This window comes from Scyliorhinus canicula, chromosome 7, assembly GCF_902713615.1.
Source record: "Scyliorhinus canicula chromosome 7, sScyCan1.1, whole genome shotgun sequence".
Taxonomy (NCBI): Eukaryota; Metazoa; Chordata; class Chondrichthyes; order Carcharhiniformes; family Scyliorhinidae; genus Scyliorhinus; species Scyliorhinus canicula.
The window spans coordinates 32826485-32851711 of NC_052152.1; the positions used below are offsets into that span (position 1 = coordinate 32826485).

General features: G+C 45.1%; 1 protein-coding gene across 1 annotated transcript in view; it reads right to left on the bottom strand.

The window, feature by feature from the left end:
* Window positions 1–19531, bottom strand: part of LOC119968842 (zinc finger protein 292-like) — a 56623-nt gene extending 37092 nt beyond the window's left edge. Inside the window, 2 exon segments of the mRNA XM_038801711.1 lie at window positions 1650–1795; window positions 19364–19531. Of these exon segments, the coding sequence (XP_038657639.1) occupies window positions 1650–1795; window positions 19364–19489 (272 nt within the window). The 5' untranslated portion in view covers window positions 19490–19531.
* Window positions 19532–25227: the final 5696 nt, after the last annotated feature.

The window sequence follows — 25227 nt, forward strand, 5'->3', positions numbered from 1 at the left end:
AGGTAGATTGCTAAAGCAGTGCAAGATTAGTCATGAGAAATCTTGGAAATACTTGGCTAAATATGTTCAGAAGTTTATGTAATAAATGCTACTTCTGGCCCGTTTGTCACAAAATTGTTCAGGAAATGGTTTCCACTACCTAACCTGAGTAACTAATATTTGTTTTAGTTTCTTAGGATACTTCATAATAAAGCAAAAAGTGCACCTACTTCCAAAAATATCCTGGATATGCAATTAATCCATGGTCATCTTAAATCTTATTTCTACTGCAATTCCTTCTTCTTAGTTGGAAAATTCCAAATTTAATATTTTTGAACATGTAATAGTTGAGAACAGAGCTTTTTACTTTGTATTTAATACATTTCCCCACCTGCCTCCTCAACCTATGAATTCCTGTGACAGGCCTGTCTCCAAATAGCCAGAGCACTACATGGCAAATGGATTGGTATACATGTGCATTGGTAGAAAGTTCAATGTATAACTAGCCCCTTAATGCAGAACTTCTATATAAACTCTGGCAAATTGAACATCCAGTCGCAGGTCAACGTGCCAATTCTTTTGACATGTACTTCAAGGTTGTTTTGGTAGATTGAATGATATCCACTTTGAATTCGAACTTATTGCTGTGTTCAATATTACCACTGGTCTCCCCAGAGACAACACAAAATACAGAATCACAAAGGAGATTCAGGTTCTCAAACAGCAAGTTAATATGTCACTGTTACAAAGAATTGTTGCTTCGCCAAAGACAAAGGAACAAAGTAAAAATAAAGCAGCCAGGTCACAACTCCTGTTCACCTCCAAATTCACAGTGAGGAGCAGCACTGAGAGAAGCCAAGCAAACAATGGTCCCCACCATCAGACATGATGCATGCCAAAGAAATTTGATTTAGGGAGTATGTTAAACGCTAATACCAACAAGACCTGTGCAAATTTAACTGACCAACAGATCACTGAACACACCCCCAACACAGGCTCAAGGAACTGCTCTCTTGTGAAATCAATCCACAAAATTGTCTGCCGACAACGAGGCGTTATACTCAATCCACACAACAAAATAGTTGTGTTTGTAGATAGCAGTTAAGAATCCCCCAGTTTGGCCCCTTGAGCCTGCTCTGACATTCATAAAGATCAGGGCTCCGAGGCCACTTCTTTGTGAATCAAAAATCCACCTAACTTAGCCTTGAATAAATTCAATGACCCAGCCTCGACTGTTCTACGGTGAAGAGAATTCCAACGATTCATAGTCCCTAGAGAAGAAATTCCACCTCATCACTGTCGAAATAGGCGATCCCTAATTTTTTAAAACTGTGCTCCCATGAAGGGAGCATCCCCTCAGCTTTTACCGTCAAGCCTCAGAATCTTATATATTTTAATAAGACTACCTCCCATTCTTCCAAACTCTAGTGAGTATAATCCCAACCTACTCAACCTTTCTTCATTAGGCAATCCCATCATCCTAGGAATAAGCCTAGTGAATCTTCTCTGTGCTGCTTCCATTGCAGCTATATCCCTCAAGCAAAACTGTACACAGGTGTGGTCTCACCAATGCCCTAAGCCTTGCTATACTTTACTCAGAATCAACAAATTGGCCCTGCTGCCTTTAAAGTAAGAGGTATTAAAAATAAATTTAAAAATCAGCTACTTACAAAGCCAGCCGGCTCAAGACATATTGGACATGTTCACATTCCGGAGCGAGAAGCGGTCTTGCTTTGGTAAAACAGCAAATAGCACTTTTGAGCACTTGAACTAGTGGCAAAGGCACCTGCCATCTCCCAGCATACCATTCAGTTACCTGTTTGAGGAAGAAAAGACTGAAGGTTAACCATTGAATTTTAAACAAGTCATTGGGGTGTAAATTTGTCCTAGGTAGCAACATAAAGGCACAATATGACAGCTCGATTCACGTTTTGCTTGATTTTCTTTCCCATTACTGTGAGGCGCTTCAGTTCAGTGATGCTGTAGGATTTGAGTTTCTGATCATCCAATATAACTTTTTTGATCCAAAAGGAGAAAACTCCAAATCATTATTTGGCTTCAATATCCAATTATCCGAAGAAATCCCTAAACATTGGACACTTGTCTATAAAATGTATTTGAATAATGTTAAGAGGTTTTTCTCTGATGCTCATATTTTTCTCTGAAATTGTCAGCACAGTTGGTTCACAGCGCCAGTGTCCCAGGTTAGATTCCCGGCTTAGATCACTGTCTGTGCGGAGTCTGCACATTCTCCCAGTGACTGCATGGGTTTCCTCCGGGTGCTGCGGTTTCCTCCTACAAGTCCCGAAAGACGTGCTTGTTAGGTGAATTGGACATTCTGAATTCTCCCTCAATATACCCAAACAGGCACCGTAATGTGGCGACTAGGGAATTTTCACAGTAACCTCATTGCAGTGTTGATGTACGCCTACTTGTGGCAATAATAATAATTATTATTGATGCAGGATTCAAAACTATCACTGAACTTTCTACATTTCAGCTGTCATTTAGCCCATCAAAACTTCCCTAGCTTTTTTGCATCAGTATCTAAACTTCTAATAATCTCTTTAACATAAAATCTAAATTTGACAGTTCTGCTTAAAATGTTGGGAAAGGGGATTGTTTCCAGTAGTTTTGGAGAATTATAAAGAAAATCTAGGAAAGATACAAAGTCATGGGTCACTCCATGAGAATCCCATAGAGTAGCACCTGGAAATCTCTGGTTGTGTTGTAGATCTTCAAGAATGTGGAGGAACAAATGATTTGTTTTGTTGGAACACATTTTGAAAATAAAAGCCTTTCAAGGGGTTTGCAGTAATAGGAGTGGACTACACCCAAAAATTACCATTGACAAATTTGGACTTCAGATTCCAATAAGTGGATCTGACTATTTGTGGACTGGCACGACAAAAAAGCCATGAAACTGGCTGGATCATGAAATCTGTGCCCACTACCTGATATGATCTACAGATGACTCCAGTCCCACAGTATGGGATATACTTTTAATAGCTTCAAGGTGACTAGGGGTGGGCAACAAAAAACCGGTATCACTAAAACAAATATGCAACTTGTTTCGAGAACGCAATGACTGAAATATTGCTCTGGTAATGACAGTGAAAGTGTCAGCATTCGCTGTCATTAACCCTCTGAAACTGACACCAACTTTGGGAGTTCACACTTGTGCAGAATAACGAAGAAATCCAGAAGTCGCAGTCAGTGATTCTACCTTGCCACAGAGTGGAGACACACCCAGACTACAATCAATGGAAAAACCACCTGAATTGATGAGAACTTGCACTCTTACAATGTTAGACTCTTTTGTAAAAATACCTTCATTAAATGAGGTGTAATTTGGTTTTCAACTGGGTACTAACTTTATAATTGCGCTAAATATGGTCACTGGCCCAAGGAAGCCAATTGTATATTTGTGAAAAGTCACATTTTTCGACATTAAAAAACTATATTTATCTTTATTTTCCTTCCCGACAAATCCAATCGCAATCTCATTTATTCTAATGTCTGAAAGCTTCAAAATTAAAAATTAAGTGCTTTTAACTTCCTAGTTTGCTCGGTGAATACTTCATAAATTGCATGGAGACATCATCGCTGCTGCATCCCAAGACACCCCCTTGACTTGGCACCAGATTTAAACAGCCATCAGGAAACCAGAAAAACCATGACACAGAGATTTATTGGTAGATTTTTGCAAGGTTAGCAAAAGTTGTTTCATCACAGACTGCAAGATCCAGGCCAATAATCGGTTGCCATTCCCATGAATGTTTCATGTGAAAATAGTTCTTACAGCCAGATGACATTTTGCTATTTGTGTTGCTTCAGCAGTTTGAACTGCAGTGAAACTTATTAGTACCTAACTCAATGTCAGCTACTAAGTCAAGGCCGCTTAGAATCTTGAAGCTTTGTTATTTGAGTAGGAAGATTATGTTCTGTTTATGCGAGTTTGATTGTGCTAAAGTTTTTCACTTGCCATGTATCTATTGTGCAAAGTATAACAAATGAAACACAAAAGATGAAAAGGGCATTAAACACCAAGTCAATTAACTGAATTTTCCAGCTCACAGAGCATAAACAAAACTAGGGTATGTAAATGAAAGCATGTTCAAAACAATTGTTGGAATTGTGCTGTCAACATTAAACTTTGTAACAGAGGAGTCATATGCCAACATGATTCCTCCAACTGCATTAACTTTTATAATTCAGTGTAGTATACCTTCTAACAACTTATTTGTAAGAATGTTAAATGACTGGTATGGGATGTCCACCTGTCTCCCCTCCTCCATGCCTGGCCCCGCTCAGCAATTCCACTCGCTCCCTGCCAATATTGGACAGAGTGATAGACATGTTATCACCCTCAGGTTTGTGAAGACTCTATATGTCTACAGTCTATTGAACTTACACATGAATTCTGCAGGATAACAGCTTATTTTTTTAAATCCTGAATCACCAAGTAAGCAAAGTGTATGAAACTTTAATTAAAGAATTATGATGCAAGATCTGTACATATTAATATTTATTTAAACCACAAAAGTTTACTTTAAATTATAACACCTTTTATTTTGGCTTTAGGTAGTCATGCCCCTGAATAGTGCAAGAGTCCTTCCTCTGTATTTCCTTTGTTCCTATTTCTTTTATTATTTTTATCTGTGGATCAATAATTGGGATATGCCTTTAAGCAGAAGTCTCAAAGTTGAAAGAGCCTGCTTCCAGGTCACTGCATTCCCAGGTTTTGTATTTTGGAGAGGAGAAGCCAGACTTTTCAGCATTGGGCGGATCTCAGGAAGTGCTTTGGAGGGAGTTGGTTCGATTGGTTAACTGGCAACTGGTGAGTTGGCCAGGGGCAGTGTTCTGCCTGACAATGATCAGTAATTGCATAATGCTTTCCGAGAGAACTTTGAAATATTTAAACCTTGAAAATGAAAGAAATGCTCTCCCTCTCTCTCCCCTGCTTGAAGTGAAAGAACTCATCTATTGTTCTGAAAGTCGCAAGTGCCTGGCGTAACCTAATCAGCACCTGAAAGTGGAAGATTCACATTTCAGATGCAACCAGAAAGCTTTGTGACATAACACACTTTAGTTTTTCAACGAACCAAGCCACTGCATATTTGCAATTTTTGATGACAATGTTTGAACATACTGATCCAAAGTTACAGTCTACTTCGAATTCAAATTAGATAATATAAAGAATGCAAGAAATAGGAATAGACCAAATGACCCAGCGAGTTCGCTCCGCCATTCAATAAGATCATGGCTGATCTTGGGCTTCAACTCCATTTTCCCACCACTTCTTTAATATCCCATAATTCGCCGAGACTAATTTCAACAATGGAGAATTCACAATCTCTGGGATAGAGAATTCCAAAGATTCGCAACCCTTTGAGTGAAGCAATTTCTTCTCAGCTCAGTCCTAAACGATCGCGCGCCCCCCCGCCCCCCCCCATATCAGAATTGCCGACCAATGGGAAAGATTTCTCAACATCCACCCAATCAAATACCTTACAATTTTGTAGGTTTCAATGAGGTCACTCCCCATTCTTCTGAACTCGAGAATACAAGCCCAATTTACTCAAGCTTATCATAGGACAAATCTCTCATCCTAGGGATCAATTTAGTGCGTCTTCAATGCAAGTATATCCTTTCTAATAGCGAGACCAAACTGCACACAATACTCCAGACGCTGTCTTGCAAAATCCCTGTACAATTGCAGCAAGACTTCTTTATACTCATACGCCAATCTCCTTGCAGTAATAATCTTTATTAATGTCACAAGTAGGCTTACATTAGCACTGCAATAAAATTACTGTGAAAATCCACTAGTCGCCACATTACGGCGCCTGTTCGGGTACACGAAGGGAGAATTCAGAATGTCCAATTCACCTAACAAGCACGTCTTTATGGACTTGTGGGAGGAAACCGGAGCACTCGGAGGAAACCCGCGCAGACACGGGGTATTTACCTTCTTACTTTATTGCTGCTAACCTGCATGCTAACATTGTGTTTCTTGTATAAGCACACCCAAGTCTCTTTGAACATCAATTTTTATTTTTTTTTAAATTTAAAAAAAAAGAGTACCTAATTATTTTTTCCAATTAAGGGGCAATTTAGCATGGCTAATTCACCTACCCTGCACATCTTTGGATTGTGAGTGTGTGTGTGTGTGTTGGGGGGGGGGTGGGGGGGAAGAGAGAATGCACGCAGACACGTGGAGAATGTGCAAACCACACAGTGACCCAGGGCTGGGGTCAAACCTGGGTCCTCGGTGCCATAGGCAGCAGTGCCAACCACTGCGCCGCCGTGCCACCCTTTCTTTGAACACTAGTATGTACGAATTTCTCATCTTTTAAAAAAATATTCGGCTTTTTTATTCTTACAATTGAAGTGAATAACACCATTTTTCCAACTTTGATCCATATCCCTTGACACCCTTGCTTAATAAAAAAAATTGATCTCAGTTGTGAAAATTTCAAGTGATTCTGCGTTGGCATCTGAAGAGCTTCAGATTTCTATTACCGTGTGAAAAAGGGCTCCTGCCTTCTAAATAACCTCTCACCAATTTTAAATTCTGCCCTTCTATTCTGGATCCTACTACAGAAAGTAGTTTCTATACTATGTGCATCCTATCAAAATTTGCTTGCATTTTAAACACCTTGAGTAGGTCATCCCTCAATCTTCTATGCCCAAGGGAATATTTATCCATATTAATGCAACCTGCCTTCAATTTAATTCTTGTAAACATCAGCATCATTGGCAATATAGCCTTCCTGAACTGCAGGGCTCAAAGGTGCATGCAATATTCCAGACACTACAGTGTAGGGCCAAGATGTGTAAAACTGTGGCATGACTTCTTCACTTTGTATCCAATCTCCTAGAAATAAAGGGTCACAACTGATTACCAACACCCAAATCCCTTTTCTCCAATCACTAATCTCTTGTTAATAGGAAAATATTCTGATTTTTTTTCTTATATCCCTAAGTGGAAGACTTACTTCCTCAAATTGAACTCCATCTGCTACAGCTCGGCACACTCATTTAATCCACGTCCCTTTGTAAACTCCAGCTCCCACCTATACAATTGGTTGTGCTTCCTAATTTGAATGTACAACGCTCTATTCCTTTATCCAAGTCATTGTTATATAGGACAAGCTGAGGCCCCAGTACAGGTCCCTGAGGGACCACGTGTCACATTTGCTAATCAAGGTACATTACCTTTATTCCTCACGGTCCTCTCCACAAATTAGAGACACATGCAAGTTTACCTCCAATCTGTACACACTCTTCTTGCTAATAATATGGAATTTTATAAATGCCTCCCAATACAAACATCAACACTCTTCCTACCCACCATAACGACTTGCCCTAATTAGATTAGGGCAGCACGGTAGCATAATGGTCAGCACTGTGGCTTCACAGCACCAAGATCCCAGGTTCGATTCCCTGCTGGGTCACTGCCTGTGAGGAGTCTGCACGTTCTCCCAGTGCCTGCGTGGATTTCCTCCGGGTGCTCTGGTTTCCTCCCACAGTCCAAAGATGTGCAGGTTAGGTGGATTGGCCATGATAAATTTCCCTTAGTGTCCAAAAAGGGTTAGGAAGGGTTGTTGGGTTATGGGGGTAGGATGGAATGGAGGCCTTATGTGGGTCGGTGCAGACTCAATAGGCCGAATGGCCTCCTTTTACACTGTATGTTCTATAAGACATAGCCCATCAGAAATTCCTAACTCTGATCATCTCATATTGTTCAGTACAAGACACAAAAAGCATCCCAAGGACAGTAAAACATCAAGAGGAGAAAGGTACTAGGATAGTACTAGGTATAGGCCAGTTAGTCAAACACCTGGTCAGTGGAAAAATGTTAGAATCCATTATTAAGGATGTAGTAAGCAGCAAAACATTAAAGTTTCTAACACAATCAGGTCAAATCAACATGGCCCCTAATTTCCTGCAGAATTTGTGACTTAAGTCACTGGTGCCTCACACATGCATGACGTGACGACCCGGACGTGTGGGTGTTTCAGGGGCGTTCAAACTCCCAGCTGTTTTGTTTTTCTCCCTGCTTGAAGGCCTGCACTGTTGAATGACAAATCCAGCCACAGCACTGACATGGGCCACTTACCTGGATATTTGGTCCGTTTTTACACCTTTTTATTTACACAGAACTTTTTCAATTTAGCAGAGGCAGAAGATATCGGGAGACTTTTTTTGGTGGGTTAAAGTTTTATAATGAGTGCTTAGCGTTTATAAATATGCTTAAAATGCAAATAAAATGAAAGGATTTTTAAAAAAACTTTTGCTTTATCATGAGGCTGTTAATTCCATTAAAAGGGTACTTTACTGCAGTCATTTTCAAAGTCGGAGCCATCCCCGATTGCGGCATTCCCGATTGCGGGAATTAATGCACAACAGCAGCAGCAGCTGGCTTTTAAAAATGTCAGCGACACCAGCTTTAGAAACGACAGCCGCGATGCGCATGCGCTCAACATTGCACATTCCCAGAGCCCTGCGCATTTCCAGAGCCCAGCGAGAAACACCAGCTCCTCCTGATGTCAGCGCGCTGACCCAAGAGAATATTTGTTTTTAATTCAATGCAGTCTTCCTGCCTGAAGTGGCGGCAGAGAACAGGTCACGCGCCCCGAACACTGACATCACGTGTTCCGGGCACGATTGCAATGCCTCCATTTTGTCAGCAGCAAACAAACAACGGGACTGTAGAATTTGAAATGGATCATTTTGTAATAAGGAAGAGAGGACCAGAGACACCAACAGGCCAGGATCTCACAACTAAACCTGCCGGAGAGAATGGATCAGGAGAATCCACAGCAGGACAAAGAAGTGGTGGTGAGAGCTCCAGAGCCTCCGATGAACAACCCATACAGAAATGTAACATTGAATGACAAAGCAAGTGAGATTGTGAGGACCAAGCAGGCTCAAAGGTAAGCAAAAATTGTGGGCTGTGACGGTCGGCAAAAATGGGTCCTCGGGAACAAACGTTTGAAAAACACTGCTTTTACTGTATAAAGTGAGTTTGAAGTCACAAAAGGTGAAAGAATTATGTTTTTTAAACATTGGTTTGTCACAAGGATGTTAATTCCATTAAAGGAACTATAATGGATAGAATGTGGTGATCAGTCGCTAACGAGTATGATTGTCCACCCAAGATACTCCGGGTTACTGGCCACGGGTTCTGTGGGCTCTTGCGTGGCTGATGATTCCGATGCTAAAATCGCATCATAAATCACTCACTTGGCAGGCGTTTCCAAAAGGTGGGAAGTGTCCTTGGATGCTATGTCGAGGGTATTCCTTTCTCAGGCTCCTTTGCTGGGCCTCTTCTTGCCAACAGTGTTCTCGAAGAATTGTGTCCCTTCAATCAGGAAGTTACTCCAAATAGGTCTCTTCTGAGCAAAGGTCTCCCAGGCATTGACGTCTATGTGCATTTCTTGAGGTAAGCTTACAAGGTGGTTTTGAAGAGCTTCCTTTGGCCTCCTCTTGTTTGGGAACCTTCCTTGAGCTGGATGAAGAGGATTTACTTTGGCAGTAGTGAGTCTGACACCCTAAACGTATTGGCAGCCTAGAGGAGTTGGTTTTGGATTATCATGGCCTCGATACTGGTGCTATTGACTCCTTCAAGGACACTAATGTTAGCATGCCTGTCCTACCAGCTGATTCAGAACTAAAGTATATCTGGACTTTGCAATGTATTTTAAGCTGAGTTGTTTACAAGTCTCCCTGATGTAATGTTCATCCTTAAAACGCCTCAGTGATTACTTCAAATGCTTCAACAAAATATAATGCCTAAGTTGATATATACACAAGCATCCTGTAAGCTAATGTGAACTATCTGTCTGACAGGTATTGCAGCAAACCAATCATCCATCCCTAAGAGTGAACTGCCAAAGGAAATTCTGAAATGATATCAGAGGAGTTGTGTGCCAGGACACTGCGCTTCAGAAGTTTCAATGTTGAGCTCGTCAATTAACAATTGTCAAAACCCTCCCATTCCCTTTTACAAATAGACAGGACTGCTGTGTTTAAGTGAGAAATATATTCTATGGCAAGAAATTTGTAAACGTTGAGGCAGTTATATGTCATTGTTCAGCTAATAAAGTTAAATGTTAAGTTAAATGATAACTGGTTTCAAAGTTTTGTATTTCTAAAATAATTTTCTTTAATAAATGCTTTACAAGCTTCTACAAACATCTTACGGAAACATCAGAACACAATATTTAATTATGATAATTATAAATGAATAAAATAATTTAAGCAAACAAAGCAGAAACACATTTAACAAGGTGGCACACTGGTTGGCATTGCTGCCTCACAATACCAGGAATTAGTGCTCAATTCAGACCTTGGGTGACTGTGTGGTGTTTGTACATTCTCCCCATGTCCGCATGAGGTTCCCAAAACCATGGAACAGAACCGTAGAAAACCTACAGTGCAGAAGGAAACCATTCAGCCCACCAGGTCTGCACTGACCCTCTGAAAGAGTACCTGCCTGAGTCCACTACTCCACCCTACCCCCGAAACCTAACTTGTACATCCCTGGAGAGCAAGGAGCAACTTAGCATGGCCGATCCACCTAACCAGTATATCTTTGGACTGTTGAGAAGGACTCAAAGGATCCGAGGAAGAAACCCACACAGACATGGGGTGAATGTACAAAGTTTACACAGACAGACACCCATGGCCAGAATTGAACCAGGGTCCCTGGCGCTGTGAGGCAGCAGTGCTAACTAACCACTGTGCCGCCACCATTTTGGTTTCCTTCCACAGTCCAAAGATGTGCAGGTTAGGTGGATTAGTCTTGCTAAATTGCCCATTCGTGAGCATTAGGTGGGTTTTGGGGATGGAGAGAGCATGGGCCGAGGTAGGGTGCTCTTTCGGAGTGTCAGTGCACTTTATGGGCTGAATGGCTATTATCCACCTAACCTGCACATCTTTGGACTGTGGGAGGAAACCGGAGCACCCGGAGGAAACCCACGCAGAGACGAGAAAAATGTGCAAACTCCACAGAGACAGTGACTCAAGGCTGGAATTGAACCCGGGTCATGGGTTACTGCACAAGGTAAGTGTCCCAAGTGTTAGGGGTGATATATTAGCATGGATAATAATAATGTTTATTAGTGTTACAAGTAGGCTTACATTAACACCATGAAGCCACTAGCTGCCACCTGTTCGGGAACACGGAGGGAGAATTTAGAAGGTCCAAATCACCTAACAGCACGTCTTTCGGGATTTGTGGAGCGAATCTGGAGTGCCTGGAGGAAATCCACGCAGACACAGGCAGTGACCCAAGCCGGGAATCGAACTCTGGACCCTGGTGCTGTGAAGCAACAGTGTTAACCACTATGCTGCCGTGCCGCCCTAAGACACATAGCCAATCCTCTATCCTGCTGACTAACTAACAGGAAGCAGAGTTGGGATAAATGGATCACTTTTAGGCCGACAAACTAACTAGAGTACCACAGGGATCATTGCTGAGGTATTAAATATTTGCAATCCAGATTATTGATTTGGATGACAAGGCTGAATGTAGTGTGGCCAAATTTACTAATGATACAAAGATAGGTAGAAAAGCAAGTTGCAAGGTGGCTACAAAGCAAAATCACAATTGTTACAGCACAGATGGCCTTTCGGCCCATCATGTCTGCACTGGATCTCCAAGTGAATATTTAGTGATCTAGAGCCATTCTCCACCTTTTTCCCATACACTTTTTTTTTAAAAATTCAAGTAATGACCGAATGCCCTGTTGAATGCCTCGAATTAACCTGCTCCCACCATGTTCCCAGGCACAGCATTCTAGCTCCAAACCCCTCGTGTGAAAAAGGTTTTTCTTACATCACATATGCTTCTTTTCCAAATTATTTTAAATCTGTACCCTCTCGTTGACCCTTTTACAGGTGGGAACCGTTTCTTCTGATCTTCTCTGTTCAGCCCCCTCAGGATTTTGAACATCTCTATCAAAACATGTCGACCACCTTCTTTCCAAGAATACTCCCAATCACTCCTCTGCTAACGTTTCTCATACCTGCACTCTCTCCGCCACATTCACATCCTTCCTGTAGTGTGGTGTCCAAAACTGTACACAATATTCGAGATGAGGTCTAGTGTCTCATATCAGTTAAACATGATCTCCTTGCTCATGTACAATATACCCATATTAATAAAGTCTAGAATACTGTATATTTGACCCCCAATTTTATATCACTCATGTTCTTCTTACCAAATTGCATCCCCTCACTTCTCCACATTGAACTTCATAGCCACTCTGCGCCGACTCCACCAGCTTGTTGAACTTCATCAGCCACTATGTGCCCACTCCACCAGCTTGTCTATGTCCTTTTGAAGTTCTCCACTGTCCTCATCACCCTCAAACTTTGAAATTCTCCCCTGCACGTCAAGATCTAGATCATTAATATATATCAGGAAAAGCCAGGGTCCCAATACAAACCCCTAGGGAACTCCACTACAAATCTTCCTCCTGCCTCCGTTCCTATTGCTCAACCAATGTTATATTCACGTTACTACTGCAAAGGTTATAGATAGGTTAAGTGAGTGGGCAAAAATTTGGCAGATGGGAGTATAATGTGAGAAAATATGAGGCTGCCAATTTGTTTGGAAGAATAGAAAAGCAGAATATTACTTAAATGAAGAGAGACACAAGAATGCTACAGTACAGGGGGATCAGGCTGTCCTTTTATCCGAATCTCAAATTAGCCCACAGGTATGGCAAGTAAGTTTAGGGAAGTACAGTAGTACAAGTAGATAGCACTGTGGCTTCACAGGGCCAAGGTCCCAGGTTCAATTCGCTGCTGGGTCACTGTCTGCATGTTCGCCCTGTGTCTGCGTGGGTTTCCTCCGGGTGCTCCGGTTTCCTCCCAGTCCAAAGACGTGCAGGTTAGGTGGACTGTCCATGATAAATTGCCCTTAGTGACCAAAAAGGCTAGATGGGGTTATTGGGTTACGGGGACAGGGTGGAAGTGAGGGCTTAAGTAGGTCGGTGTAGACTCAATGGGCCAAATGGTTTCCTTCTGCACCGTATGTTGTATGTTTAGAAAGTAATTTAGGAAGACAAATGGAATGCTGGCCTTTGTTGCAAGAGGGCGGAGTGTAAAAGTACAGAAGTCTTGCTGTGACTGCATAGGGTATTGGTGAGACCGCACCTGGAGTTCTGTGTACAGCTTTGGTCTCCTTCGTGAAAGAATTCGAAGCAGTTCACTAGGCTGATTCATGGGGTGAAGGGGTTTTCATATGAGGAAAGGTCAAGCAGGTTGAACGTATACTCCTAAGAGTTTAGAAGAATGTAAGGAGATCTGTTTGAAACATACAAGATTCTGAGGGGCTTGACAGAGTAGAGACAGAGTGTGTGCTTCCCCATATGGGAGAATCTAGAACTTGGGGCACAGTTTCAAAATCAGGGGTCTCCCATTTATGATGAAGATGAGAAATAATTTATTCTGACGGTTGCTGGCCTTTGGAATTCTCTCCCACACACAGCAGTGGAGGCTATAACATCAAATACATTGGCACAGTAGTAAGCACGTCTGCCTCACTGTGCCTGGGAACCGGATTTGATTTGGATCTCAGGTGATGGTCTGTGTGGAATTTGCACATTCTCAGTGTCTGAGTGAGTTTCCCCCCGCAGCCCAAAGATGTGCAGGTTATTCTAATTGGATTGGCTATTCTAAATTGCCCCTCTGTGTCCAAAGGTTAGGTGAGGTGGGGGATATGGCCTGGGTAAGGCTTTCCTTCGGAGTGTCGGTACAGATTGGGTGGGCCAAATGGCCTCTTTCTGCACTGTAGGGATTCTATGAAAATATATTCCAAGGCTGAGTAGGACAGATTTTTAATCCACAAGGGAATCAAGGGTCATGGGGAGCAGGCAGGAAAGCGCAGTTAACACCATAATAGAATCAGCCATGATTTTACTGAAAGGCAGAGCAGGCTTGATGGGCCAAATGGCCTACTCGCACTCCTATTTCTTATATTCAGATAGTGCCATTACGCAGTTGATGATGAGATTCCAGTAATTTTTCCATAATTGAGACTAAACTAACAAGTCTGCAGATGTTCTTGTCCCTCTACCCCTTCAAATTGAACGGTATTTGAAATTCACAAGGACATAAAGAATTTTGGAAAAGTACGACCAGCGCGGTTTCAATTCCTTTGTCCGTTTCTTTCAATATCCTGGTGTGGAAGGAATCAGATCATCGAGATTCGTCCATCTTAAATCCCATTGTTTTCATTACTTTCTTCAATAAAAAAAACTTTAATTCAACCTAATAATTTGCTCGACCTATTTTTAGGTTGCCTTGTCTATCTGGTATTTTGTTATTTACCTCTACTATACAAAGGATACAAAAATTAATTTAACAGATCAGCCATTTCCTTATCATTCGTTATAGCCTCCTATTACCACACACTGATTACATATCGAAAAAGTCTCTGTTTTCTTTCCACCTTCCTTTTTGCATCCCTTATTTATTAATAATAATAATAATAATAATAATAATAATAATCGCTTATTGTCACAGGTAGGCTTCAATAAAGTTAATGTGAAACACCCCTAGTCGTCAGATTCCGGCACCCTGTTTGGGGAGGCTGGTATGGGAATTGAACCCGCGCTGCTGGCATTGTTCTGCATTGCAAGCCAGCTATTTAGCCCACTGTGCTATGTAATTTTCCTGCTTTTCTGGCTCTTCCCATTAGCTGATTGTCTAGATTTTCTGCATCATACCCATTCCACAGAACCAGATTCTGTGGTTTCCTCGTCCCCTGCCATCGATAGGTTTCCCCTACCCCTCTGACCGACAGTTGCACACCCAACTTTCTGTATCTTCAAAGAGACATACCTCTTCATTCACCTGAGGAAGGAGCAGTGCTCTGAAAGCTAGTGTTTGAAACAAACATGTTGGACTTTAACCTGGTGTTGTAAGACTTCTTACTGTGCTCACTCCAGTCCAACGCCGGCATCTCCACATCATATGTTCTAGAGGGCACTGGTATTTCTCCTCCTCCTTTATGTGCCTGTTCGGGTACACCGAGGGAAAATTCAGAATGTCCAATTCACCTAACAAGGCGTCTTTCGGGACTTGTGGGAGGAAACTGGAGCACCCAGAGGAAACCCAAGTAAACACAGGGAGAACATGCAGACTCCGCACAGAGTGACAGTGAACTGAACTGGACCCTGGCGCTGTGAAGTAACAGTGCTAACCACTGCGCTACTGTGCCACCCTTGCACACTAGCTTAACAACTTGGAGCCAAAGCAATTCAAAATTATATTTCCTATTGGTGTGTTCATTCAGGACATTTACATTTGTTAGTTTTATTGCTCCAGTTAATTTATGTTGAATATTTCTCTCATTGACAAAGATTTATTTATTTAATTTTGATTACTTAAAGCAGCTGGTCAGGTTTATTGCCTTTGCCTCTAATAATTTCTGTATTTTTGAAATTTAGCCCTTACTTCTGCTGTTTTATACTTTTCTTAATTAAAGTATTCTTCAACGAAAAGACAGACTCGGAGTTATCTGAAGCAAACTATATTAGATACGCAAATTCAACTTATGATCACAAAACATTGGGCTAAATAGCTGGCTTGTAATACAGAACAAGGCAGCAGCACGGGTTCAATTCCTGTACTGGCCTCCCTGAACAGGCGGCGGAATGTGGCGACTAGGGGCTTTTCACAGGGGCTTTTCACATCTACTTGTGACAATAAGTGATTATTATTGCTATCGTTATAATCTAGCACTGAACCACTGAAAGTTAAGTACCTGCAAATAAACCAGCAAGGGAAGCTAGCCTCATTTAGGGCATGTATAAAATAGCAAATATTTGTTATGGTTTTCAGACAAGTGCTACAGATGTTGATGCATAGAATACCCACAGTTTCTGGACTATCACATACCCTTGAGCAGTCCTGTTGGTCTTGGATCAAGAGTTCAGTGATACAGCTCTCCACCACAATCAATAGATCAATTTGTATGAAAGAAATAAGACCCAATACCAGCACTTATTTAATCCTGTTACAAGGCATTTGAGCATCTAATCAAAAGCCATCGGTAACCAAAAATAAATTGGCTCGACAAGCTTGGGCAATTCCTAATTTCCAAGTTGTTGTTGACAGAACAACGATTTTGCCATTGTGAAACTCAATTAAGGAAGTGTAATGGCAAAATTACATTATACAATAACTAATCTAGGAAAATTAAGTCAAAGAAGAAATATGTTGTAATATAACGACACCTGGGCTAGCACGTTGACAATTCCAACCCCACTTGACCTTTTATTATATAGTTATAATTAAACAGACAGAAAGTGTAACTGACTACCTACGACCCCTTTCCCAACTCACCCCACACACAAGAGCAAGTACACAAAGGGGGTAGCACGTGGATTACTCCCAGTCAGTCTCATTCTGAAGGTCAGGCTTTCATTTTGGTACTTCATCCTTCTAGACTTAGAGATGGTTCTCTCTGGCAAGGTTGTCCATTTTCTCTGCAGACTCAGCACCATTTCACCATCACAGCAAAGGATGTGCCAGGCGCTCACTATTTTCAGAACAATTGAACAGTTATTTCACTTCAGCAAGCAGGAGAGAGGGGAACCAATTACTGACCATATTCAGGCAGGACACTGTTCTGGTCAACTCACCAGGCTGCCAGTTAACCAATCAAACAGAGTCCCTCCAAAGCTGGTTCCCAAGATCCACTCAGTGCCAAAGAGTCTGGCTTGCCCTTTCCAAAATACAAAACTTGGGAATATAGCATCCTGGCAAATGGGCTGTTTCAAATTTGAGACTTCAGCTTAAAGGAACATCTCGATTGTATGGACCAAAATAATAAAAAGAAATGGGAACAAAAGAAATAAACAGGAACAACTCTTACAAATACAACAATCTGTATTATCACTGTGCTTTTACCATATTAAAATGCCCCAAGGTACTTCACAGAAGCATAATAAAGCAAAATATTGACACTGAGTAACTCAAGGAAATATTAGGACAGGTGGCCAAAACCTTGGTCAAAGGGGTACATCCTAAGGGGCATCTCAAAAGGAAGGAAGGTGGAGATGTTACAATAATTGAACAATTAAAAGCAAGGGTGTTTGAGAAATTAGAATTAGAGGAATGCCAACATCCTGGAGAGTTGTGGCTGAAGGAGATTACAGAATTAGGGAAAGGGGAAGTCATGGAGGAATATGAAAACAAGGATGAGAATTTTAAAATCAAATTGTTTAAACAAAGCCAATGTAGGTTACAAAGCATAAGAGTGACAGGTAAACAGGACTGGATGCGAGTTAAGTCGAGGACAACGGTTTTAGATGATCTTGTTTAGTGACAGAACCTGGGAAGCTGCCAGGAGTTTTTGGAAATAGTCAAGTCCAAAGGTAACAGAGCCATGAATGAAGATTTTAACAGCAGATAAGCCAAGGCAAAATATGCTTTGGAGATGGAAATAGGCTATTTTGGTAATGGCACAGATATATCTCAGGATAAAATCTGAAACCCAAGTTGTGAAGAGTCTGGTTCAGCCAGGAATGGAGTCAGTCAGTCAGTGGCTAGGAAATGGAGCTTGTAGTGAGAGTCCAAAGATGATGGATTTGGTCCGCCCAATACTTAACTAGGAAGAAATTTCCACTTATCCAGTATCGGATGTCAGATAAGTAGTCTTATCATTTAGAGACAGTGGAGAGGTCGAGAGAGGTGATGGTGAGGTAGTGCTGGGTGTCATTAGCGCACATGGGAAAACCAGCAGCAAGCAGGTGCTGTGAATTCAAGCATCAAGATTCAGGCATAATGCAAATTGTGAGAGATATGCATAAATATGAGAGATGTTCTTCCTGGCTTTACTTATTCCCTATATCCATATAGTTATAAGTAACAGGCAATGTTTATAACACCATGTGTCCATAATTGCAGCACCTCCAAAATGTAATTAAGAAAACTGAGATTGTCCAAATATCCAGTGCACCTGTATATGTTGCCTTTTGGGACTCGATCTCAACCTTGCAATCTTCTGTTTTGCCTTCAAATACCCGAAGAGCATCTCAAATTTTCTTCTTAACCCCCTTTGACCCAGTCCAGTGTTCATAATAATATCTGTGGTATCCACTGCGATATTTTTTAAATATAAATTTAGAGTACCCACTTTGTTTTCCAATAAGGGGCAAGTTTATGGTGGTCAATCCACCTACCCTGCATATCTTTGGGTTGTAGGGGTGAAACCCACGCAGACACGGGGAGAAAGCGCAAACTCCACATGGACAGTGACTCAGGGCCGGGATTCGAAGCCGGGTCCTCAGTGCTCTAGTCCCAGTGCTAACCACTGCATACCGTGCTGCCCTTCCATTGTGATATTTATAATATATTATATCTGCAACATTTCTCTGCATTTGAGCACTATAGAAGCACATTCATTGTTGACATAAACCATTTGGATCAAAGATTACACCACTTTATAGCATCACATCCAAATATTTATGCCCATATACTGATGGGAAGAGGCTTCTGTGAAGCGCAAGCACCAGCATGGACCAAATGGGCCCAAATGACCCGTAAATTACCTTGCTACTATGTATTGTAAAACATCAGGAGAAAAAAATTGAGATACTCTTCATATGTTATCACAAAGCTTCAGGTTTACATCAGGATATAATATAATAATTGCTTGTCACAAGTAGGCTTCAATGAAGTTACTGTGAAAAGCCCCTGGAACGTAACATAATAAACAGTATTAAGAGCAAACAAGATCAGGATGTTTTCAAATTAAACATATATTTTTGCTGCAAGTTGATCAGTTTGGTCCAGCAAAGAACCCAATTATCGCCCCCCACCCCATTCAGGCGTTGAAAGCCCTTTGCAATTACCAAATTCTAATTAACTGCGGCAACAATAATTATTCACTTGCACTGCACACCCATGTCATGGCTTCGCCAAAAAAAAACTTTAGTGTACGCCATTGGGATTGAACAGTTATGGTAGTTAAATATAACTGACGGAGCTGAAAAAACGAACATTGTATTAAGAGAGAGAACTGTCACAACCCATGATCGTGAATCGAGCTTCAGAAAATATACATACATACATAACACACGATAAAAAAAAGTTTTCCCCAAGAATAAATCATACGCCTGCTCCCACAATTTAGCTCCTGGGTTGGACGGGTGGGGGGAGGGGAATAGACTGCGAAAGCGACCAGTCGAGGAGAAACAATCCACATTTTGTGGTGTAACTTTGGCTGTGCGGTGTAATGGGGAGGGGGAGGGTGGGCTGTCAAGCTCTCACTCCCAGACTCTTGGATTCCACCCCAACAACACACACCCTCCCCTCCCCCAACAACACAAAAACACAGACAGAACGGCACACTCACTCGACAAAACTTCAGGCAATACTCGTTGGACGCGATGACTTGGCCTAGGGACATCCGCAGCTCGCTCTCTATCCATTCCAGTTCTTTCCTCAGACTCCCTATATCAAACTCCTCTTCTTCCGCCATGCTTCTAACCCCTACCTGCGCGTAGCAGCGTACGGGCGCAATAGCGTCACCGCGTTCCTCTCCCCTCCCCCACCCGCAAAAACCAACCAACGCGCACGCAGGCGCACTAGACCCACAACCCCCGCGAACGCAGGCGCACAGCGCCCACACCCCGCGCAACAGGCGCACGACACAGACGAGTCGAGCAGGCAGGCGCACTCGCCACCACGACGCGCACGCAGGCGCACTACACCCCGCGACGGCGCACCCGCAGACCGCTCACGCAAGCTCACGCCCTGCCACGGCGCGCACGCAGGCGCACTTGCACCCACACCGCGCGCTGGCATGCGCACTCCCCTTCTTTCCGCCCCCCACCCACAAGGCAGTGGCATCTCAGTGCGTCACAAGAGTGCTCGCGTGATCAACCTGTTGCCAACCGGCCTTTTTGATTGACAACTGGAAAGAGCCACTCATCGGACGGCGCCAAAAAAAGGAACCAAGATCCAATGTCCTTATTTCTGCTGATCAGGTTGCGCTATGGGTTTTGTAGTCGTGGTGACAGAATTAGCATGCTGGAGCCCCAAAGCGCTTAATTGCCTAAATTTGTATTGGAGAAAAATGAAAGTGCGATGTAATTGCTATGCTCATTTCCACCATCTGTATTTCTTTGTTCATCTGCCAGTGAAACTTTGTTCCTCACTCTCCGGAATTCTTTAAAGCAATACATTATACACGATTGTAGATGGCTTCCAGCAAGGTGCAAAACACAGCTGCAGAGTTTTTCCACAGAAAGTGGCCCTCCGGCCCATTGTGCCTGTGCTGACCATCAAACAACTAATTCCATTTCCCAGCACTTGGTCTGTCGCTAGACAGATGCAGCATAAAGCCAGCAGCACAGGTTCAATTCCCATACCAACTGAGGTTATTCACCTGATGCGCAATCAATGGACACGGAAACGAAGGTGTAGTCCGAATCGAAAGCTTTAATCTACAAGAAGTGTGCCCAGCAGCAGGAGTACAGAACTGCCCTGGCTGCTGAGAAACACAGGTTCTTATACCCTGCCTCGTAGGCGGAGCTACCTTTCTCTTGACCAATGAGAAGATAACACTTGGGCCAATGGGCAGCGAGCCTTCTGCCCCAATGGCAGCTCACACTCCCAGGTACCGTAATACTCCTAGTCATACTACCACATTCATCTCTTGTTGAGAAAGGAACCGGGGGGGGGGGGGGCGTGTGCCTCTTGAGAAGACGGGGAATGAGGAGGGGGGAGGGAGAGGGGGGGGAGGGAGAGGGGGGGGAGGGAGAGGGGGGGAGGGAGAGGGGGGGAGGGAGAGGGGGGGAGGGAGAGGGGGGGGAGAGGGGGGAGAGGGGGGGAGAGGGGGGGAGAGGGGGGGAGAGGGAGAGAGGGGGGGAGGAGGGGAGAGGAGAGGGGGGGAGAGGGGAGGGGGGGAGAGGAGAGGGGGAGAGGGGAGGGGGGAGAGAGGGGGGTGGGGAGGGGGAGGGGGTGCCCCGTGCGAGTGGGATAAGAGACTGGTAGTATTACTAGTGATGTGGGATCATACCTCTCCCAACGGTGGCTGCCCACTGGCCCGTAACTATATACAGGGACGTGTTAGAACACGGTAACTATTTACAGAGTTGGCAAGCGCTGGGGGCGATGGCGGGGATCCGGCGGGTGCCAGGTCCCGTAGGGAGACCGTGTCCTGTCAGCCGTACTGCGGGTTCGCGTGGAGCAGCTGGACCCTCTCGACCAACGGGTCCAACAAGAAGGCGTTCGTGAGGCGTTTGATTGGTAGATGTGCAAAGCAGTGACCGGATTGAGTGGAGGGCATCTGGGAGGACCTCTTGCCAGCAGGAGACTGGGAGATTTCTGGACCATAGGGCCAGCAGGACGGTCTTCCAGACCGTACCGTTCTTCCTCTCGTCCTGTCCGTTACCCCAGGGGTTATAACTGGTCGTCCTGTTTGAGGCAATGTCCTTGCTGAGCAGAAATTGACGCAGTTCGTCACTCATAAAGGAGGACCCCTATCGCTGTGAATGTATGCGGGAATCCGAGCAGGGAGAAAATGCTGTGGAGGGCTTTAATAATGGTGGATGTGGTCATGTCGGGGCAGGGGATGGCGAACGGGAAGCGGGGAGTACTCGTCAATCACGTTGAGGAAGTACGTGTTGCAGTTGGTAGAGGGGAGGGGACCTTTGAAATCCATGCTGAGGCGTTCAAAGGGGCGGGAAGCCTTTATCAGATGCGCTTTTTCGGGGCGGTGGAAGTGCGGTTTGCACTCCGCGCACATGTAGCAGTTCCTAGTCACTGTCCTGACCTCCTCGATGGAGTAAGGCAGGTTGCGGGTCTTTACAAAGTGAAAGAAGCGGGTGACCCACGGGTGGCAGGAGGTCCACGTGGAGGGTTCGTAGGTGGTCCACTTGTGCTTTGGCATAGGTGCCGCGGGACAGGGCGTCGGGAGGCTCATTCAGCTTCCCAGGACGATACAAGATGTCGTTTTAAATTTTGCCCCTCTGTGCATTGACAAACATGAAGACCACTGACCGTTGGTCTGTGAGGAGGGTGAACCTCCTGCCGGCCAGATAGTGCTTCTAGTGTCGCACAGCTTCTACTATGGCCTGTGCTTCCTTCTCGATCGAGGAGAGGCGAATTTCGGAAGCATGGAGGGTATGAGAGAAGAAGGCCACGGGTCTGCCCGCTTGGTTGAGGGTGGCTGCCAGAGCTACATCGGATGCGTCGTTCTCGACTTGGAAGTGGAGGGACTCGTCGATAGCGCGTATGTAGCCTTTGCGATATCCGCTTTGATGCGGCTGAAGGCCTGGCGGGCCTCCATCGACATGGGGAATGTGGCTGATTAGATAAGGGACGGGCTTTGGCGGCATAATTGGGGACCCACTGGGCGTAATATGAGAAAAACCCGAGGCAGCGCTTCAGGGCTTTGGGGCAGTGGGGGAGAGGGAGCACCATCAGGGGGCGCATACGTTCCCGGTCGGGGCCTATCACTCCGTTACGCACTACGTAGCTGAGGATGGCTAGGCGGTCGGTGCTAAACATGCATCTGTCCTTGTTGTAAGTCAGATTCAGGAGCTTTGCGGTTTGGAGGAATTTGCGGAGATTGATGTCATGGTCCTGCTGATCGTGGCCGCAGATGGTGACATTATCGAGATACGGGAAGGATGTCCGTAAACCATATTGGTCGACCATTCGGTCCATCTCCCTTTGGAAGACCGAGACCCCGTTTGTGACACCGAAGGGAACCCTTAAAAAGTGGTAGAGCCGCCTGTCCGCTTCGAACGCAGTGTACTTGCGATCGCTTGCGCGGATGGGGAGCTGGTGGTAGGCAGACTTGAGGTCCACCGTGGAGAAGACCTTGTACTGCGCGATGCTGTTGACCAGGTCGGATATACGGGGGAGAGGGTACGCATCCAGCTGTGTAAACCTGTTGATGGTCTGACTGTAGTCTATGACCATCCTATTCTTCTCTCCGGTCTTTACCACCAGAACTTGTGCTCACCAGGGGCTGTTGCTAGCCTCGATAACCACTTCCTTCAGAAGCCGTTGGACCTCGGACCTGATGAAAGTCCGATCCTGGGCACTGTACCGTCGACTCCTGGTGGCAACAGGTTTGCAATCCAGGGTGAGGTTTGCAAACAAGGATGGGGGATCGACCTTGAGGGTCGCGAGGCTGCAGACAGTGAGGAGAAGTATTTAAATGTTAGACTCTGGAGGTTACATTGGAAGTCTAACCCCAGGAGTGCGGCCGCACAGAGGTGGGGGAGGACGTAGAGTCTGTAATTTTTAAACTCCCTCCCCTGGACCGTGAGGTCCGCTATACAACACCCCGTGATCTGTACTGAATGGGAGCCAGAGGCCAGGGCGATTTTTTGCTTGACTGGGTAGACAGGGAGAGCGCAGCGTCTTACCGTGGTGGGGTGGACGAAACTCTCCGTGCTCCCGGAGCCAGCAGGCAGTTCGTCTCGTGGCCGTTGAGCAATATCTTTGCTGTTGCCGTAGAGAGGGTGTGGGTTCGAGACTGGTCCAGAGTGACTGAAGCGAGTTGTGGCAGATAGTCGGAGTATTCATTGGGCAGTGAGTAGCCACCTGCGGGGTCCTCGGAGCCGATCCAAGATGGCAGCGCCCGTCGGTCGCACATGGTGGGGGGTGGACAAAATGGCGGCACCTGTCCCCCGCACGTGGCGCAGGAGGCACAAAATGGCGGCGCCTGAGGGTCGCACGTGGCGTTGGGGATGTAAAATGGCGGCTCCCGGAGGTCGCACGTGGCGTTGGGGGATGGGGCAGCGGGGTCCGTGGGCCGCATGGGGCCCTTGGAGAGAGAGAAGGGGGAGTCACACGGTCGCTGCCCGGGACCGCAGCGACCGCCTTGGCCTGGCAGACGGCCACATAGTGGCCTTTCTTCCCACAGCCCTTGCCGGTTGCAGAACGGGCTGGGCAACGTTGTCAGGTGTGCTTCGCCTGGCCGCAAAAATAGCAGCGGGGCCCCGCGGGTTTTTCGGGGTGTTCTGCGATGCAGGCCTGGGGGGAGTCCGAGTCCATGGTGGAGAGAGACGCTGAGTTCCACACTGCCCAGGGGACCGCCGCACATTCGAGGGTGTACGAGCGTGCGTTTCTGTTCGCGACATCTAGGGAGGTAGCGAGGGACCGTGCCTCCGTGAGGCTCAAGGTTTATCTTTCTAATAGCCTCTGGCGGATCTGCGAGGACTGCATGCCTGCAACAAAGGCGTCTCGGATGAGGAGTTCCGTGTGCTCATTAGCAGACACTTGTGGGCAGCCGCAGTTCCTCCCCAGCACAAGGAGGCATGGTAAAAATCGTCCAGTGACTCACCAGGGATCTGCTGCCTTGTGGCTAGTAAGTGCCGAGCGTAGACTTGATTTACCGGCCGGATGAAGTGTCCTTTGAGCAGGTCCATAGCCGCGTCGGAGTCTGTCGTGCCCTCGATGAGCGTATAGATGGCGGTACCGATGCACGAGTGGAGGATGTGCAGTTTCTGCTCCTTTGTCAGGACGTTTCCCGCCGTACTAAGGTAGCTGTTGAAACAAGCCAGCTAGTGCTTAAATGTGGCTGTTGCATTTGCTGCGTGGGGGATGAGTCGTTGACACTCAGGCTGGATGTGGAACTCCATCCTTTAATATCTTGTAGATTAAATTGATGCGCCATCAATGGACACGGAAACGAAGGAGTAGTCCGAATCGAAGGCTTTAATCTACAAGAAGTGTGCCCAGCAGCAGGAGTACAGAAATGACCTAGCTGCTGAGAAACGCCGGTTCTTATACCCCGCCTCATAGGCGGAGCTACCTTCCTCTTGACCAATGAGAAGACAACACTTGGGCCAATGGGCAGCGAGCCTTCTGCACCAATAGCAGCTCACACTCCCAGGTACCATAATAGTCATACTACCACATCACCTTGTCAACTTTGCCCTTGCCTGGGGCAGCACAGTTGCACATGTGGTTAGCACTGTGGCTTCACAGCGCCAGGTTCGATTCCTCGCTGGATCACTGTCTGTGTGGAGTCTGCACGTACTCCCCATGTCTGCTGGGTTTCATCTGGGTGTTCCGGTTTCCTCCCACAATCTAAAGACGTGCAGGTTAGGTGGATTGGCCATGATAAATTACCCTTAGTGACCAAAAAAGGTTAGGAAGGGTTATTGGGTTACGGGGATAGGGTGGAAGTGAGGGCTTAAGTGGGTTGGTGCAGACTCGATGGGCCAAATTTTCTGCACTGTACTATGTCAGGTT